The 17179-nt window shown below is 39.9% G+C and overlaps 1 protein-coding gene across 1 annotated transcript in view; it reads left to right on the forward strand.

Annotated features, from left to right (window-relative positions):
* Positions 1-17179, forward strand: part of Tmem71 (transmembrane protein 71) — a 39236-nt gene that overhangs the window by 5328 nt on the left and 16729 nt on the right. Inside the window, exons 4-6 of the mRNA XM_029469952.2 lie at positions 1994-2206; positions 6583-6731; positions 16919-17104. Of these exons, the coding sequence (XP_029325812.1) occupies positions 1994-2206; positions 6583-6731; positions 16919-17104 (548 nt within the window). The remainder of the gene's footprint in view (positions 1-1993; positions 2207-6582; positions 6732-16918; positions 17105-17179) is intronic.

Consider the following 17179-nt stretch of genomic DNA (forward strand, 5'->3'; position numbering starts at 1 on the left):
GACATGCCCTGAGTTAGGGAAACTGAGGTTGATAATAATTGTTAAAGACTGAAACTCAGAGAATAATTAGGAATACAGCTCCAGTACTCTATCATTTCCTGGTTCTTGAGGAGGCAAATAGCATGAAGAGAAAAGAATAGGGTAGGATCTCCCCCCCCCCAAAAAAATAGAAATGTGTAACTCACTTAGGGCATCAAGATTGTGGCAATTATTATGTTACTCGTGTTTTCCTTTCCTTATCTACCAAAAGAGGAAATAATGAGCAATATGATGCTGAAATGAAGCACTCCAAGCCTCTCTAGACAGAATTCATTCCTGGCATTTCCAAATTCTCTGGTTTCTGTACCTGTACCATTCAGTATTTCATCAACGACTTAAAGTAAGGACTAGATAACATCAGTAAGAGCAGTCAATAAATATTTTAAATTAGCATAAAAGTATTAGAAAGTACTGTTGCATTTTTTTGAACAAAGTATATTTTAGTGACTCTGGTCCCTTTCCTCTCCCCCACCCTCTTATTTCTTTAGACATCCCTCACCTCCTTAACATCTGTTACCAGTCCATATCCTTCTGTCCTTCTACCCTTTTCATCCTTCTATCTTTCTTCATCACTCATTCTATTTTTTTCTCAGTCTCCTTACTAGTTTATTAGCCTTTACCTACATTTACACTTTAATTAGATTATATAAAGGCATCTAAAGCATCGTATTGATATAATTAGTGTCATAGTTAGTGTTAGCTGTTAACTTGTCATAACATAGAGTCACCTGCAAAGCAAATCCTCAACTGAAGAATTGCTTCAATTCAATTAGCCTAGGGGCATACCTGTGTGGTATTTCCCTTATTGTTACTTGATGCAGGAGGGTCTCGACATCTGTGAATTATGCCATCTTTAGATAGGTGGACCTAGGTTGTGAAAGACAATCATCTTAGCAAACTAAAGAAAGTGAGTCAGTAAACAATATTCCTTCAAATATCTGCTTCAAGCTCCTGCCTGGAGTCTGTCTTATCTGTATCTTAAATAACCTTCAGTATACAGAATTTTGATCACAAGGACACTAATTTGTGGGAAGAATAAATAACATTTTTCAGAATTATGATTAAAACCCAAAGTAAAAACCTAGCTCTTGTTAGATTCAAACCCTCCTCTCCTTGGTCTACATCATACCGATATTCTCATGGGAAGCTGACACAGACATTTGCACAGATGACATGACTAACTGTATGGGGAAAATACTAGAAATTGACAATTGGTTTAGTGCTAAGACAATATGTTGGTGATGGAGGTAGATGACCAAAAAGGCTTAGTAACTTAAGAAAGGAACTCTGTATAATGAGGGAGGTGATCATCACGGTCTTCTCTGGATGGATACACCTAAGTGCCCGTTTCCTGTCACAAGAAAGCAAAAGTTGCATTCACTAGGAAGCAGAGAAAAGGAGTTAGAGTAAAAGAGCTAATGGCTCAATGTCACCTTCTGCCATAGAGATGAGTTCCCTGAATGGGGAAAGAACAGGAAAGAGAAGATTTGGGTAAGATATGGAAGCTGCCATCAGGCAGCTGAATGCTTCCCAAATGCAAGACTGAAAAGAAAGGAAATGATAATTTCTCTATTACAGTGGCAAGGGCAGTGATGTGACACACTGTGTTGAATGAAGGGAACAATGAATTTCAACATCCCAGAAAGGAAGTTTAGTGATATTTCCATTTTTTTTAAATGAACTAATATCAAGAGTATAGGTCTATCCTCAGGGGAAGAGGCTCATTTTCCAGAATGTTGTCACCAAAGTTCTAAGTAGAAAACAACTGAATGCTGTGTGGTTCAGTGCCTAAGCCCTGGCAGTTAAGAGCACCACTGATAGGGGCTGTGGAAGTAGTTGGCACCATGAATGTGAAGAATGGAATTTCTTTCACAGTGACTACATGGTTATATGGGTCTTGTATGATTGTCCGTACATGATGGAGACTTAAAGGACTTTCCTTTTTTCTCTTTAGCTTTACTTGTGACTTCCTGGATGGAGACAGTTCTTTTGAATGCTGCTCCATAGACCCCCTGACAGGCTCCCATTATATCTGCCGCAGAAGCCCCCGACTCCTCACCAATGGCTACTACATTTGGACTGAGGACAGTTTCTTCTGTGACCCAGATGGCCACATCACACTGAACCCCTCCCAAACCAGTGTGATGTACAAGGAGAACTTAGTTAGGTAAGTAGAGGACGTTGTGTAAGGCATCTCAAGACCATTCTGCCCACTGTTCATTCATCTGCACATTCACAAGCAGCTCACTGCTGCTCAAGAGTATGGTAATAAAAGAGGAATGGAAATCAGATAAAAATCAACGTAAAAGCAAATCAAAGTAAAATGAAGTGATACAGATGCTGGGGTGGAAATTGGTGTCAAGAACAGTAGAGGGAAAGAGAAAGATGCCAGTTTCGAGTGGGGAGCAGATAATGGAAACTTCTTAGAAATGATGATAGTAAATTGTAAAAGACATAGCATGTCTGCTAAAATGAAGTAGGAATGGAATTTCATGGAGAAAGGTACAGGCAAAGGACTTTGAGAAACTCTGATACAATTGGGAGAATGCAAGTAGCTGGTGGAAAGGGACTTTCTGCAAGGAAGAGGGTTAAAATTATGCTCATTGGTAGTAATGGATACCTAGAGCTTAGGATCTGTGAAAAGGCTCAGGAGGTCAAATGCCTTGTGTTCAAGCATGAGGACATGAACTCAGATCCCAAGCCTCCACACAAAAGTCAGTCACAGCACTGTGTCCCAGTACTGGAAAGGCAGAGGGGGCAGAGGCATGTGTAGTTCTGGAACTCATTGGCCAACCAGTTTAGTTAAACCAGAAAGGCCCAGGTTCAGTAGGGGACTTGTCTTTTTTTTTTTTTTAATTTTATTTATTTATTTATTTTTATTACGTATTTTCCTCAATTACATTTCCAATGCTATCCCAAAAGTCCCCCATACCCCCCCCACACTTCCCTACCCACCCATTCCCATTCTTTTGGCCCTGGCATTCCCCTGTATTGGGGCATATAAAGTTTGCAAGTCCAATGGGCCTCTCTTTCCACTGATGGCCGACTAGGCCATCTTTCGATACATATGCAACTAGAGACAAGAGCTCCGGGGTACTGGTTAGTTCATCATGTTGTTCCAACTATAGGGTTGCAGATCCCATTAGCTCCATGGGTACTTTCTCTAGCTTCTCCATTGGGAGCCCTGTGATCCATCCAATAGCTGACTGTGAGCATCCACTTCTGTGTTTGCTAGGCCCTGGAAAAGTCTCACAAGAGACAGCTATATTTGGGTCCTTTCAGCAAAATCTTGCTAGTGTATGCAATGGTGTCCAGCGTCAGTGGAAAGAGAGGCCCATTGGACTTGCAAACTTTATATGCCCCAATACAGGGGAATGCCAGGGCCAAAAGAATGGGAATGGGTGGGTAGGGAAGTGTGGGGGTGTCAGCTGATTATGGGATGGATCCCTGGATATGGCAGTCTCTAGATGGTCCATCCTTTCATCACAGCTCCAAACTTTGTCTCTGTAACTCCTTCCATGGGTGTTTTGTTCCCAATTCTAAGAAGGGGCACAGTGTCCACACTTTGGTCTTCATTCTTCTTGAGTTTCATGCGTTTAGCAAATTGTATCTTATATCTTGGGTATCCTAAGTTTTAGGCTAATATCTACTTATCAGTGAATACATATTGTGTGAGTTCCTTTGTGATTGTGTTACCTCACTCAAGATGATGCCCTCCAGGTCCATCCATTTGGCTAGGAATTTCATAAATTCATTCTTTTTAATAGCTGAGTAGTACTCCATTGTGTAAATGTACCATATTTTCTGTATCCATTCCTCTGTTGAGGGGCATCTGGGTTCTTTCCAGCTTCTGGCTATTATAAATAAGGCTGCTATGAACATAGTAGAGCATGTGTCCTTCTTACTGGTTGGGACATCTTCTGGATATATGCCCAGGAGAGGTATTGCTGGATCCTCTGGTAGTACTATGTCCAATTTTCTGAGGAACCGCCAGACTGATTTCCAGAGTGGTTGTACAAGCTTGCAATCCCACCAACAATGGAGGAGTGTTCCTATTTCTCCATATCCTCGCCAGCATCTGCTGTCACCTGAATTTTTGATCTTAGCCATTCTGACTGGTGTGAGGTGGAATCTCAGGGTTGTTTTGATTTGCATTTCCCTGATGATTAAGGATGTTGAACATTTTTTCAGGTGCTTCTCTGCCATTTGGTATTCCTCAGGTGAGAATTCTTTGGAATTCTTTGTTCAGTTCTGAGCCCCATTTTTTAATGGGGCTAGGGGACTTGTCTTGAATAATAAGATGAAAATGATAAAGATATTCAAGGTTGACCTTTGGCTTACACACACACACACACACACACACACACACACACAAAGCAAATTAAATAAATGAAACCAAAGGCTTTCTCTAACATACCTTTACACCGGGGAAATGCCAGTTCAAAATATACTTTCTAAGGGCGATTCCAGATGCCCCTTAGCATTTCTCACCAACACAATGTGTTCGTAACAGGACTTGGCACATTCCAGACAGGTGCCCAAGAAATGACCTTATCATGAACTTTCAATATTTACCTGCCCTTGTTCCCACCTCTCCAAGCCTTCTTCTGTGGCTAAGAGTCTTTGATAATAAAAGCCATTACCCCTCCCTTCTCTAAGACATACTACCATGGTGTGTTTTACACTAACACTAAGCTCCATGTCGCCCAAGGAAATATGCAAGGTTCTTTATTATCTGCCCCTTTGTATCCCTCCAGCTTTATTTTCTACCATGACCCAATATGAAACATACTTACTTTGCAACAGTCATTGCATACAGTTTATGGTTCACTCCAGAGCTTCACCAATTTTCAATCAGCTTGCCCTTCCATTTCTCTGAGGCCCTTTCTAAACAATTCTTCTGAACTCACATCTCAAACAAAAATAATGGCCAGGATCAGTGCCTGTGGGTTCAGATTGGTTAGATTTGCTTCCAGTCTATGTTGTTTTCCAGTTTCATGGCCTTAGGACATAATATAACCTCTCTGGGTCTCCTTTCCCAATCACAAAAATGGGATAATAATACCTCATAGGGCTGTTCTGGGAATCCCATAGGTTTATCTATGCAGAAAGGACTACCTGTCACAGAGTGAGCTGCATGTGGGAGTCTTCAGTATTTTCAGGGCCTTGTCAATTTCCAAGAACATAGACCATGGCCACCATCTACACGTAGTTTAGTCTTTATCTCACTATCATTGACATAGATTCAAAGATCTTTTCATGTAATAAACATTTGAAAGGGATTAAAGATTATTTACTATGGAGCCAAACATGAAGGACCATGTCACAGAAACACAGACTTAAGTACCCGAATTTCATATTCCTGAGTCATGGTCACCCTTATTTGGCTTCAGAATATACTATTTCTTCTTTCCCTTGCGGAGAAAGCTGTGGTTTTATATCAACAATTATTCTTCCCAAATTTTGGACCCCTAGATGGATTCACTTTTCTCCAGAGCTGTCACCTGAATCAGAGCTAGTATTGAGTATGGGTCATTTGTGCCCAATGGTCCAGAGCTGCCTGCTTGGGTGGATGTTTGGGAGTCATTTCTAGTGTTCAGATCTCCCTTGGTTTGGATAATGGTTCATTTGCTTATCCTGAGTTTTCCAAGATTCCTTCAGTTGTATCCCTTTAGCTGTCAAAAAAACAAAACAAAACAACAAACCAAACCAAACCAACCAAACCAAACCAAAAAAAAAAAAAAAAAAAAAAAAAACCAACAACATAACTCTCATCTCAAAAGGGATAAGAAATCATTTATTCTAGAAAAAGATGAGGTAACCATGGACTAGGAACACAAATTTAGGTTTCCTCAAATTACATCTTGCAACGTGCTAAAAGTTTCATGAAGTTTGTAAAGTAATAGAAAGAAAAGAAAAGAAAAGAAAAGAAAAGAATAAATGGCCTAGTTTCTGTTGCTGTGATGAAACACTATGACCAAAAGCAACTAGGAGAGGAAAGAGTTTATTTCACTCACATTTCCATATAACAATTCATCATTACATATAGTAAGTGCAGGAATGTGGAAGCAGGAGCTAATGGAGAAGTCATGAATGGGTTCTCCTAACTGGCTTAGCCCTCCTGGTTTTCTCAGCTTGCTTTCTTATACAACTCAGGACCACAAGCCCAGTTATGGAATCACCCACAATGGCTTGGCCCTCCCATATCTATCACTAACCAAAAAAAAAAAAACAAAAAACAAAAAACAAAACAAAACAAAACAAAAAAAAACCTACAGGTTTGTTTATAGCCCAGTATTATGACCATTTTCTCAATTGACTTTCCTTCCTCTTTGATGACTCTAGTTTATGTCAACTTGACACTATTCAGATCAATAAATAAACATAGTTTTCAAATACATTGGTGGGGGAAAAATCACAATTATTTGAATATACAAATTTGGGTTGTTCCTACTGTGTGTGTCAAGTCATTACCACTGGATTGTTTCCAACCCAAAGTGACTGCTACTTGCTGTTTATCATGCTGTTTTCATTTCTACCCAGAATATTTAGAAAGAAAAAGAGAACTCACCGTTCTCTTTCTTCTCTCTTGGACCCCCGAGCCTCTAAGTCTTGGATGCATGGAAGTATCTTCGGAGAAGTTGACTCACTCCCAAGTGAGGATCTCTGGCTGGATGGAGTCAGGAGCCTTGGTAGGTACCACTTTGATGAGAATGATGATCTTTGTTTCTTCATTCCATGATGAGATTTCTGAATATGATGCTATGCCTGAATGGCAGTCATATAGTCCTGACCCAAGACACAGATTGGAGATGGCTAATATTTTAATGGAGAGGGTGAAGCCAGAGATTAAAATTTCATTCACATTTCTGTACTTGCTGTGACTAGAATACAAAAGTCTTTATGTCACAATACATATACAATAGCTACAGTATAATGCAAAAAGTGAGAGTTTAAATATTTGCATAAGACTCTTGATAATACTCAGAAAATATTGGTCCATTTTTCAATATGGCTTTTGATGTATGAAATAGAAGTGGGGAAGTAATAATGGAGGCAAACTTAGAAGACATGTTTTGGAGACTGTGTTCTGGAATCAGGATTCAAGTCTCAGTTTGAGCATACTGGGATAGTAACTTCATTAAGTCTCAACTGCCTTAGTTTAAAAACAAGGTATATGCACACATACATATAGAAATGACATAGCTAAGATAGATATGTGCTTATGCATTCCTCTATTCAAATATATGTATATAAATGCAGTGATAGAAACTCCAAGCCAAGTCTCTTGCTATTCATTCATCAAATCCTTAACTACATGCTGTATGGAAACAAATGGACTAAGCATTTGTCCTAAGCTGCATAAGACACAGCCCTAATAGGAAATTCCTTTCTCTGAAAGGGAGGGAAATATGTTTACAATAGCTACAGTATAATGCCTTAAGTGCTATAGCATGGTTAGGAATATGGAGGAAATGGAGGAGAGGAAGCTAATATATAAGCCAGAAAGGTAGTATGAGCTTATCCTAGATAAGGTTTGAAGGGTTTCAGGTGTAATAGCATCCAAGAGGGTCTTAAGAAATGAGAGACTTATTAGGCAGGTGGGAACGTAAATGACATTTCTACCTTTTCTATGCTGCTTTCCAATTACTCGGATCCTAGACTTTCCAAGATTGTATATAGCTAGTCATTCGTTCTTATCACATATACATTTGTTTGGCTTTCTTATTGCTTCTTAGTCAGAACTGGCTTAAATTTTTACCAACCAGTACAAAATGAGGATGGAGAGTCCAGAACAACAACAATAAAAAAATGTTAAATGTGACAACAGAGAGCTAAACTCAAAATGAGCCCCATCTGAGCATGGTTCCCTGCGCAATTGTTCTTGTCTCAATCCCATGTCTCTGGTCCTGCCTTTAATTTCACCTTCTTTCCTGTCCCTTGCATGCATTTGACTCTGACAACTCTGATACATCGTTTTTTGTGAGAGTGGGCCATTCCAATGAGTGGTCTCAGGTTAGAACTCTACAAGAACTCACTCCTTTAATTTAAAAAAAAATATATATGCATATATATGTGTGTGTGTACATATATAATGTGATATATAAGTATATATATTTAATAAGGTTAAAACTGTCTATATTTTGAGTATAGTGTTGAACAAGGCCAATAAAGCATCTTATTCCTATGAAAATTGCATTTCGTTGGTGGAAATAGGCAAAATATATTATTGATCATGTTAAAAACTGTGGCTTGCATAGATAAAATTAAGGAGAAAGTGATGAGATAAAAAATTTGTACCATTCATTCAGTTTTTCCCATTGGTACCAATTTATAGTGCTTCAAAATATTAACAAAACCAGGAATTAACATTGATATGATGTGAAGATTCATGTGTGTGTGTGTGTGTGTGTGTAAAGGTGGATATAACACTAGATTCATTTAAAAAAAATAACATGTCAAATTAAGCATCCTTCTCATAATATGAACAAATGATTAATGAAACCAAGTGCATTCTAGTTTCTGCCAAAAACAAGGAAATCTAAGCAGGACACAGACACGAGGCTGATATAGGGGTTGGACCAGAAACGACAGATGGTAGAGGGCTAAAGAACCTTCTGTGCCTTATTGAGGAGACAGAGTTTATCTAATGACTCACAGGCATTTTGAAGCATCTTAAGCAGGATAAGGACACATGAGATTTGGGTTTTCAGTGTTAGTTTTCTAGTAGTACACAAGGGAAGATTACACAGAGAGTAGCTGGTGTGAGCTCAGAAGCAAAGAAAAGCATCAAACCTTCCAAGAAAGTACAGAGCAAAGAGAAGGAGGATAATTTTGTTTTTGATGTAGAATCGACAGGTTTGTGAGAGATTGAATGAGGTTGTGAGGAAGTGGGAGAAATTTAACAAATGGTTGTGTTTTGTTTGGTAAAATGTGTGAAAAATTTTGCCCATGCCAGCTCTGGTAGATAGGAAAGCAGCGTGCTGGAGCTGCCTCTTCCTACTTGAGTGTTCTTGGGCACATCAATGAACTTTTCTAATCTTCCACTTCTTTGTTGATACAGGACAAAGGAAGTAGGACATAGGGTTGCTGTGAAGATGAAATGCAGTAGTTCATTAAAGTATCAATGTCGAAGCAATGGGTTGATGTTCTACTCAACACATTTACTCTACAAAGATTTATTTTTATTATTTCTATTATGTGTAGATGTACTTTCCAAGGCCAGAGGGCTATGGTCCCCTGGAGCTGGTATTAAAACACAACATGGTTGTGAGCTGCCATGTGGGTGCTGGAAACCAAAGTGGAGTCAAATGCTTTCAACTGCTGAGCCATCTCTCCAGCCCCTAGTTTACCAATGAACATGTTCAGTATTAAGCAGTCTTACATTTTTTCCTTTATGCATTTACTTTCTCATTGTGACTATAAATAATTGAGACTAAGTGTCTTTTTCTTTTTTTTTTTTTTTTTGATTAGGAATATTTTATTGGACTCAAAAACAGGTTGTTACATGTTAATGTTTGGGTGTCTTTGAGAGCACATTACCCAAAATAGGCAACCCATTCAACAAACAAAACAATGTAGCACCTCCATGCATTAACTTGTTTCTTTCCTGTCGCATCTTTGAAGTTTACCCCATTTCCTTTCTACCCATTCCATGCATCACTTCATTTCTTTTTTTATTAGATTTTTTAAATTTACATTTCAAATGTTATCCCCTTTCCTAGTTTCCCCTCTGAAAATCCCCTATCCCCTCCCTCCTCCCCCTCCCCCTTATCACCAACCCACCCACTCACATTACCAGTTCTAGCATTTCCCTATACTGGGGCATAGAACCTTCACAGGACCTAGGGCCTCTTCTCCCATTGATGATCAACTAGGCCATCCTCAGCTACATATGCAGCTAGAGACATGAGTCCCACCATGTGTTTTCTTGATTGGTGATTTAGTTCCAAGGAGCTCTGGGGGGTACTGATTAGTTCATATTGATGCTCCTCCTACGGGGGCTTCAGACCCCTTCCGCTCTTTGGGTACTTTCTCTAGCTCCTTCATTGGGGACCTTGTGCTCTGTCCAATGGATGACTGTGTTTTCTTTTTGCAATAAAGGTCTTAAAAGAGGCAATTTGAAAAAAAAATATAAGAGACGAAGAGAAGCCAATTTCCATAAGATGGAAAGAAAATGAAAATGGTGTCTGGTGACTACAACTGGTGTCTTAGTTCCTTTTCTTGTTCTGTGGCAAAATTCCAGACCAAAAACACACGTAGAGGAGGGAGGGCTTATTTGGGTCACAGTTTTACGGTATACAGTCCAGCACTGCAGGGAAAATCTGATGGCAGGAGAATGACACACCTGGTCACATTGTGCCTGAGTCTGGAAGCAGAGACCAAATATGAGGTTGAGCTGCGATATGAATCCCCAACGCCCACTTGAATGAATGCTACTTCCTCCAGCAACGATCCACCTCCTAAGGACTCCAATGGTTTTTCCAAATCAATTGGAGACCAACCCACGGGCTCAAGGAAAACATTTCACACTTAAGCTACATCACTAGGGAACAGCTTTTACAAAGACCATTTTCACATAGTTGGAAATTGGTATCTGCCTTCCCTAGTTGGTTCTTCCAAATCTGCCCAAACAACTTGAAAGCAGTTGGACCACAGCCATGCTGCACACTTGTGAGGTGTCTTATTAAAATTCTCATGGTTGTCAAATATCTTCTAAATATAACAAATTAAACCACCCCTTCCAAAAAATCAGTAATTAGTCAACCTGCTGTCAGCTGTAATCACGTCTCCTCCGACGTCTTGGTTTCTGGTTTTACCCAAGGCCTCTTGATTTATCAGCAATTTGTTTTTCTCTGGAAATATGGCCTAGTTAGAACACTCCAGAAGAATTCAAAATTAAATTGTTTTGCTATTTTTCTCTCTGTGCCGTGGCTGTAATCAAACACTATTTCCCCTGATTTTCTCATGCTTCAGTTTTCAGACTAAAGGATATTTTGCCGACTGGGTTTGTCCTCATCTAACCCCTTCTCCAGCTGCAGGAGACACCTTTCCTCATTAGTTGCAATTCACTCTTTAGTTGTTGGCATTTTTTGCCTTTCCTGAGGGCCACCCCCTCCCCCGCTGCCAAACTGCAATTTGGAATGTGTTCCTGGAGCTGTGAGTCACCCTGAAAGAGAATAGAGAATTCTCACAAGGATAATTGAGTGGAACAGGATCTTCCCTTAGCCCTTAATGCTTTCAAGTATAATACAACTGAAAATATTTGCTGAAATGTTTGGTGTGGTAAGAGCCATTCATTTATTGTTAAACTTATCAAAAGATGAAAATCAGTCATAGAAAAGCATGAGTCGGGAGAAAATTTGATGTTTTAGAGACATATGTCTCCTTGGTCATTTTGAGTACAAAGGATTTTTACGGTTTCTCTGTGGTTTAACGCCATCATTTAAAAGTTCTGTGTAAGATTTCCAGGATGCCAGACAAGAACCCTTTGTTGTATTTCATTCAATTTTCAGGACTAATTCTCTAAGTTAGACCAGGTAGTCCTGGGAAACAGTACGGGGACATTTTTCCTTTTGTCACAGAATCTGCCTCATGTCCTGGGATCATGGAATATTCTTTTTGGAGTGTGTGATTAGCCAGAAATATTCTGGATCCTTTCTCATGTCCATATTAATATGGTCATTTGGCTTTCTCTGTGTTCTTAACAACTTTACCAAGGTATAATTGATACACATAAAAATGTACACATTTAATATGCATAACTTAATGAGTTAGATATATGCTGTTATTTGTCACCATAATTAGCATAAAGGACATACCAAGCAGCTCCCCAAGGCACCTTATATCCTTCTGTGTGTTTCTGTGTAGGTGTAGGTGTGTTTTAAGAACATGCAACATAATCTAGCTTTAAAAAAATCAAATATCATATTGTAAACTACATGCACCAGACTGTGCCACACATACCCTTAAAACATACCCATTTATTGTAACGGAAATGCTATACTCTATTTTCTCCACCTCCTAACCATTGAAGCACTGGAAGCCACTACTGCATTTTCTGATTCTGTAAGTTTATCTATTTAGATCCTTATCGAAGTGGACTGACTTATTTACCTTAGCAAACAGTCATGCAGGTCCTTCCATGTTGTTGCAAGCAGCAGGATCATCCTCCTTACTTAACGCTGAGTACATCCCATTGCATACACTTGCCAAATTTTATTTATGCATTCACCTGTGGACTCAACTTGAGTCTGTATTTTGACTAGTGTGAGCAGTGCTACAGTGAGCATGCTCCAGGATAAGCTCTACTGTGCGGCCCTTACAGGTTACCTGTCACTTTCCTTTTCTATGGCAACCAGCAATGATGCATCTTTAGACTTGTTTGGCAGGTGTCCAGAAGCTTGAGAGAATGGGAGAAAGGAATATGTACGTATGGCAGGGACCTCCCTATCCAAAAGCCTCAGTCCATTGGCTCAGTATCTAAGCTATGCCACAGACAGAGTGATACTACCAATTTAAATACCACATAATAAAACACTTGTGATAAAAGGACCCCAAGAGTCTACTGGTATTCCTTAATCACTCCTCCTCCTTCAGTAAGGACTCACGAGCTTCCAGGGCTCATTGCTTAGAGTGCTTTCACCACAAGGATCGAGTTACATTCATTCTGGATATTTATTAATGACTTCAAACTCCTCATAGACTAATCTTAGATCTTGAGTGTGATAGGAAGCTTTGAACGTGGACTCAGTCCAGTCAGAATCATCGTGTGGTACTTCCCCAGGCTCATTCTTCCACCCAACCATGTAGAACTTGCTCACTGGGATATGGTCTCTCAGCCTTTGTCCCCCACCTCCACCCCGCCTTTGTTTCCTCTGGTCTTCACTCTCTGCTCCTGCTCCATTATCTTCCTACTGTCACCTGGTAGAGTTTGTACTCATCCTCCAGGTTTCTTGTCCAGCCCTGCCTCGTCTGTGAAGTCTTCCTGTGTTCTACAAGGCATACTCAGAAGTCTTTTTTCTAGACTTTCACTGTAATATGACTTGGCTCCTCTAGTTCCTTGAACAGAACAATCCATGCAAGGTATATAGTAAGTGTACTGATCAGATAAACGGGCCTTCTTCCTCTATGTCCATGAAGCACCTGTCTTTTCTACTTTTGCTGCAGTTCCTGAAATTCTATGGCTTGGGGGCTTCCCTGGGGTGTCACTGAAGCCTACCTTGCTTCAGTTCTTCCACCTACCTGGCATCTTTCCTCAGTCATCTTATGTGCTGGGCATCCCCTGACACCAGTGGAAACAGAGAAAGAAGCCTTTCTGGTTGTTAATTAGCATGAACCAACTTCACATTGTTCCACTTGAGGTACCCAATGCATGAAAACAATAACATTCCTGACTGCTTTTTCTTCTCCTCTGCTTTTTTAGTTCTTTTCTCTCTAAAACAACTTTAGGCTCATAGCTATTTCTCACCACACTTCAGTTGTGCCCTTTCCGGAGACCCTGTCACTATGTATGGTCAGCTTTATAAGAAGCAGGTGGCAAAAGATATATATTTCCCCACAGTGAATTCAGGGGATTTAGAGTATGTGATTAGTATTGAGCCTAGAAGAATCTAGGGAAAGATCAAAAAATTCTTTCATAGAGGGCAAATTCCCTAGATGTCCAATTCAAAGGGGAAATGGTCCTAACTTACTTTGTGTGAAATGATGGAGTGGAGATAAATAATCTTTTTTTCTCATTTGCAATATCACTTTTAAAAACATTTCTAATTAAATAATAATTTCCCCAAATGTCAGGTCAGCTTGTTGAGGCTAAAGTCCAAGCAGTGACCACATGAATCTTCGGAGCATCTTTTACCTGGGATTCTCCATCTTTCATAGCCATATTTACTTTCCTTTCCTGTCTTAGTCAGGGTTTCTATTCCTTCACAAACATCATGACCAAGAAGCAAGTTGGGGAGGAAAGGGTTTATTCGGCTTACACTTCCATACTGCTGTTCATCACCAAGGAAGTCAGGACTGGAACTCAAACAGGTCAGGAATCAGGAGCTGATGCAGAGGCCATGGAGGGATGTTCTTTACTGGCTTGCTTCTCCTGGCTTGCTCAGCCTGCTCTCTTATAGAACCCAAGACTACCAGGCCAGAGATGGTCCCACCCACAAGGGGTCTTTCCCCCTTGATCGCTAATTGAGAAAATGCCTTACAGTTAGATCTCATGGAGGCATTTCCTCAACTGAAGCTTTCTCTGTGATAACTCCAGCTGTGTTAAGTTGACACAAAACTAGTTCCCATGTGAGATGATTTCTCTGTGAACTTTGTGATGCAGGATTGTGAACATCTCTCTTGGGCATTCTCTGAAGGAAACCATGTAGTTTGCACTGAGTGATGTTGCACATAGCCTTTATACTGGCTCCTGGCAGCATCAAGGGTCAGTACTAATGTAATAAATATTGACTCTTTAGATTAGTACAAATTACAACTTGAAATCCACTTTTAAAACATCAAGGAGATAGTTTCCTCTCATTCACTGAATGTTTCTCTCTCTCTCTCTCTCTCTCTCTCTCTCTCTCTCTCTCTCTCTCTCTCTCTCTCTCTCTCCCCTCTCTCTCCCCTTATCCTTAGCTTTTCATGAGGGAAGAGACTATTTCATCCCTGCAGGGACTTGCTTCTAATTTTCTGTTCTCTTTAAGAATAAAGGGGCATTCTCCACGCCCTATAGAACCCTCTAAATTGAAGCCCTTTAATTATGACTTTTAAGTCCCACCTTTCCATCAGTCAACCACAGTTATTGTTTAGGGTTGTGAGTGGCCTCAGCTTGCCTGCTAGGAATGACCTTTTCTTTTGAGCTTAAGCATGCAGCTTTAAAAGAATGTGTGTTGGATATATGCCATCTTTTAAGTCAGCCCAGGAAATAACTTGCATTCCATGCAGGACTTCTGCCTGATCTGTGTGAATGTCTTTGTCTCCAAGCCAGTGTTTTCTGCATTGTTTCAAAGTCTCACCTAAGGACAAGGTAGGGAAACTAAGCTGTGTGTAGATATTATGCAGACATCCAAGGCAGAGACTTGAGAATTCCTCAGACACTCAAGCCAGATGAATCAAATCAGTTGGTCTATTTAGTCAAGGTGTAGCACTACTTATGTAATTGAAAGTCATTCTTACTTATTGCATTCACCCTCTCCAGCAAAGTTGTAGTCTGGGAAATTTAGGGTCCTTTAACTTTAGATTCAGCTCAAAAGTCAACAAGCCAGAATTATCCCATGGTGACTTTATGTTGAAGACACCTGATGATTCTAGAAGTTGCCTTAGCATGTTTCAAACTTTGTGTTGCATGGCTTTGAGATTTAACTTGGATGTTATTTAGAGGCATTGGTAGGCTAATTCCAGGGTAAGTAAAATGTATTTGCGAATGAACCATTATAAGGGAATGCATTAGAAACTATTTGCACCATGCATTCTGTTTGAATGATAAAACGAAGCATGTACTTGCTATTCAAGATTTCATTCAGTGTTTCAAGGTGGTTTAGAGAGTTTCTATAGTAACACCTATCATAACATATTCTGCTACTCTGCTCTTACCTGAATAAAATCCTCACAAAACAAATGGTGACACCTGTCTACTCTGTTATTGCTTCTCAACAGCAACATCTAATAGATGCCAAATGAGTGAATGGGCAAATTAGAAGTAGGAGTTAGCGCTACTATAAAGTCTAATGTTGTAAAGATGTAAGGCTCATATGCTTACACAGATCCTTCAAATAAATCTATTCATAACCTAACATCACTTGGAGGTTGAAGATGAGATAATCCATGTCCTTGCCTACATGATGTTAAAGTATCATTTCATGACTTCTACAAGGGCCACCTGGATTTTACTATATATCGAACTGTACATAGATTTATCCAGAAGAAATACCACATGAATATCTACATGGTGACATTCTTACTAAGAAACAATATATTGTCTGTAAATGAAGCCCCTACTCTTTTGATGGAAAGTCAATGCTTTCTGTGGTCTGTTCTCCATTTGTTGTAAAACTATATTTTCCCTGAATTCTGCTGAGCCACTTGGTCGTAACTATATTGGGTTCCTTTACCAAACTCTCATTCTTCTCATCTTTGCTTATTTGTGTTCTGAAGATATGTTGTTTATACCTCAAAGGATGGGGACAGATGAAAACAACACAAGGCAAGCTCCTCTTACCCCCCTCCACTAGTGCAGTAGGCAATGTTGCTTTTGTTCTGATTACTGGGAACCTTATACAGGGCAACTCTGTTGGTTAGTTTCTATTGTCAACTTGACACAACCTAGAGTGACTCAGGAGAGAGGATCTCAGTGAGGCATTATCTAGAGCAAGTGGGGCATGTCTATGTGCAATTATCTTGCTTGCTAATAGATATAGCCCACTATGCAATGCATCAGTGCTTTGGCTGGGGCCCCTGAACAGCATCAGCAGGAAAGAAGCTGACTGAGCAGAAGCAAGCCATCATGACTGGTGCACTTTTTCCTCTCTAATCTTGACTGGGAGTGTAATGTGTGACTAGCTGCTTGACTTATTGCCTTGGATTACCCAAAATGATGGACTGTAACCTGGAATTTTAATCCAAATAAACACTTCTTTTCTTCTGACAAATTGCTTTTGGTCAGGGTGTTTCATCATAGAAACAGAAATAAAAAGTACAACAGCATCATTGGATATATGTATATACACACAGAGGTATAGATAGATAGATAGATAGATAGATAGATAGATAGATAGATAGTTAGATAGATAGATAAAGAGTGGCTGTCCCCCCAAGACACGCCTACAGATACACACACACACACACACACACAGAGAGAGAGAGAGAGAATGATTAAATTCTTTTGCTTTTCCAGGAAGTGATCAAGACTGTTCTCTGAGTGATGGCTGGGAGTCTCAGAAGCCAGTCACAGACACTTCAGAATCCTCCTCTTCTGGCTACTTCCTGCCTCAGTCTCTCAGAGAAAGCTCCCAAAGTTCCTCTCTTCAACTTCAAATGGAAGCATCAGGGCACTTCGAAAAGACCAGTTTGGTTCATTCAAGTGAGTCCTTTTAAATCTTTGCCACACCCAAACTATTCTTCCTTCTTGCCACGTAAGAATGATGTAGCAATGACT

This window comes from Mus caroli, unplaced genomic scaffold (assembly GCF_978045245.1).
Source record: "Mus caroli unplaced genomic scaffold, Mus_caroli_1 scaffold_16, whole genome shotgun sequence".
Classification (NCBI taxonomy): domain Eukaryota; kingdom Metazoa; phylum Chordata; class Mammalia; order Rodentia; family Muridae; genus Mus; species Mus caroli.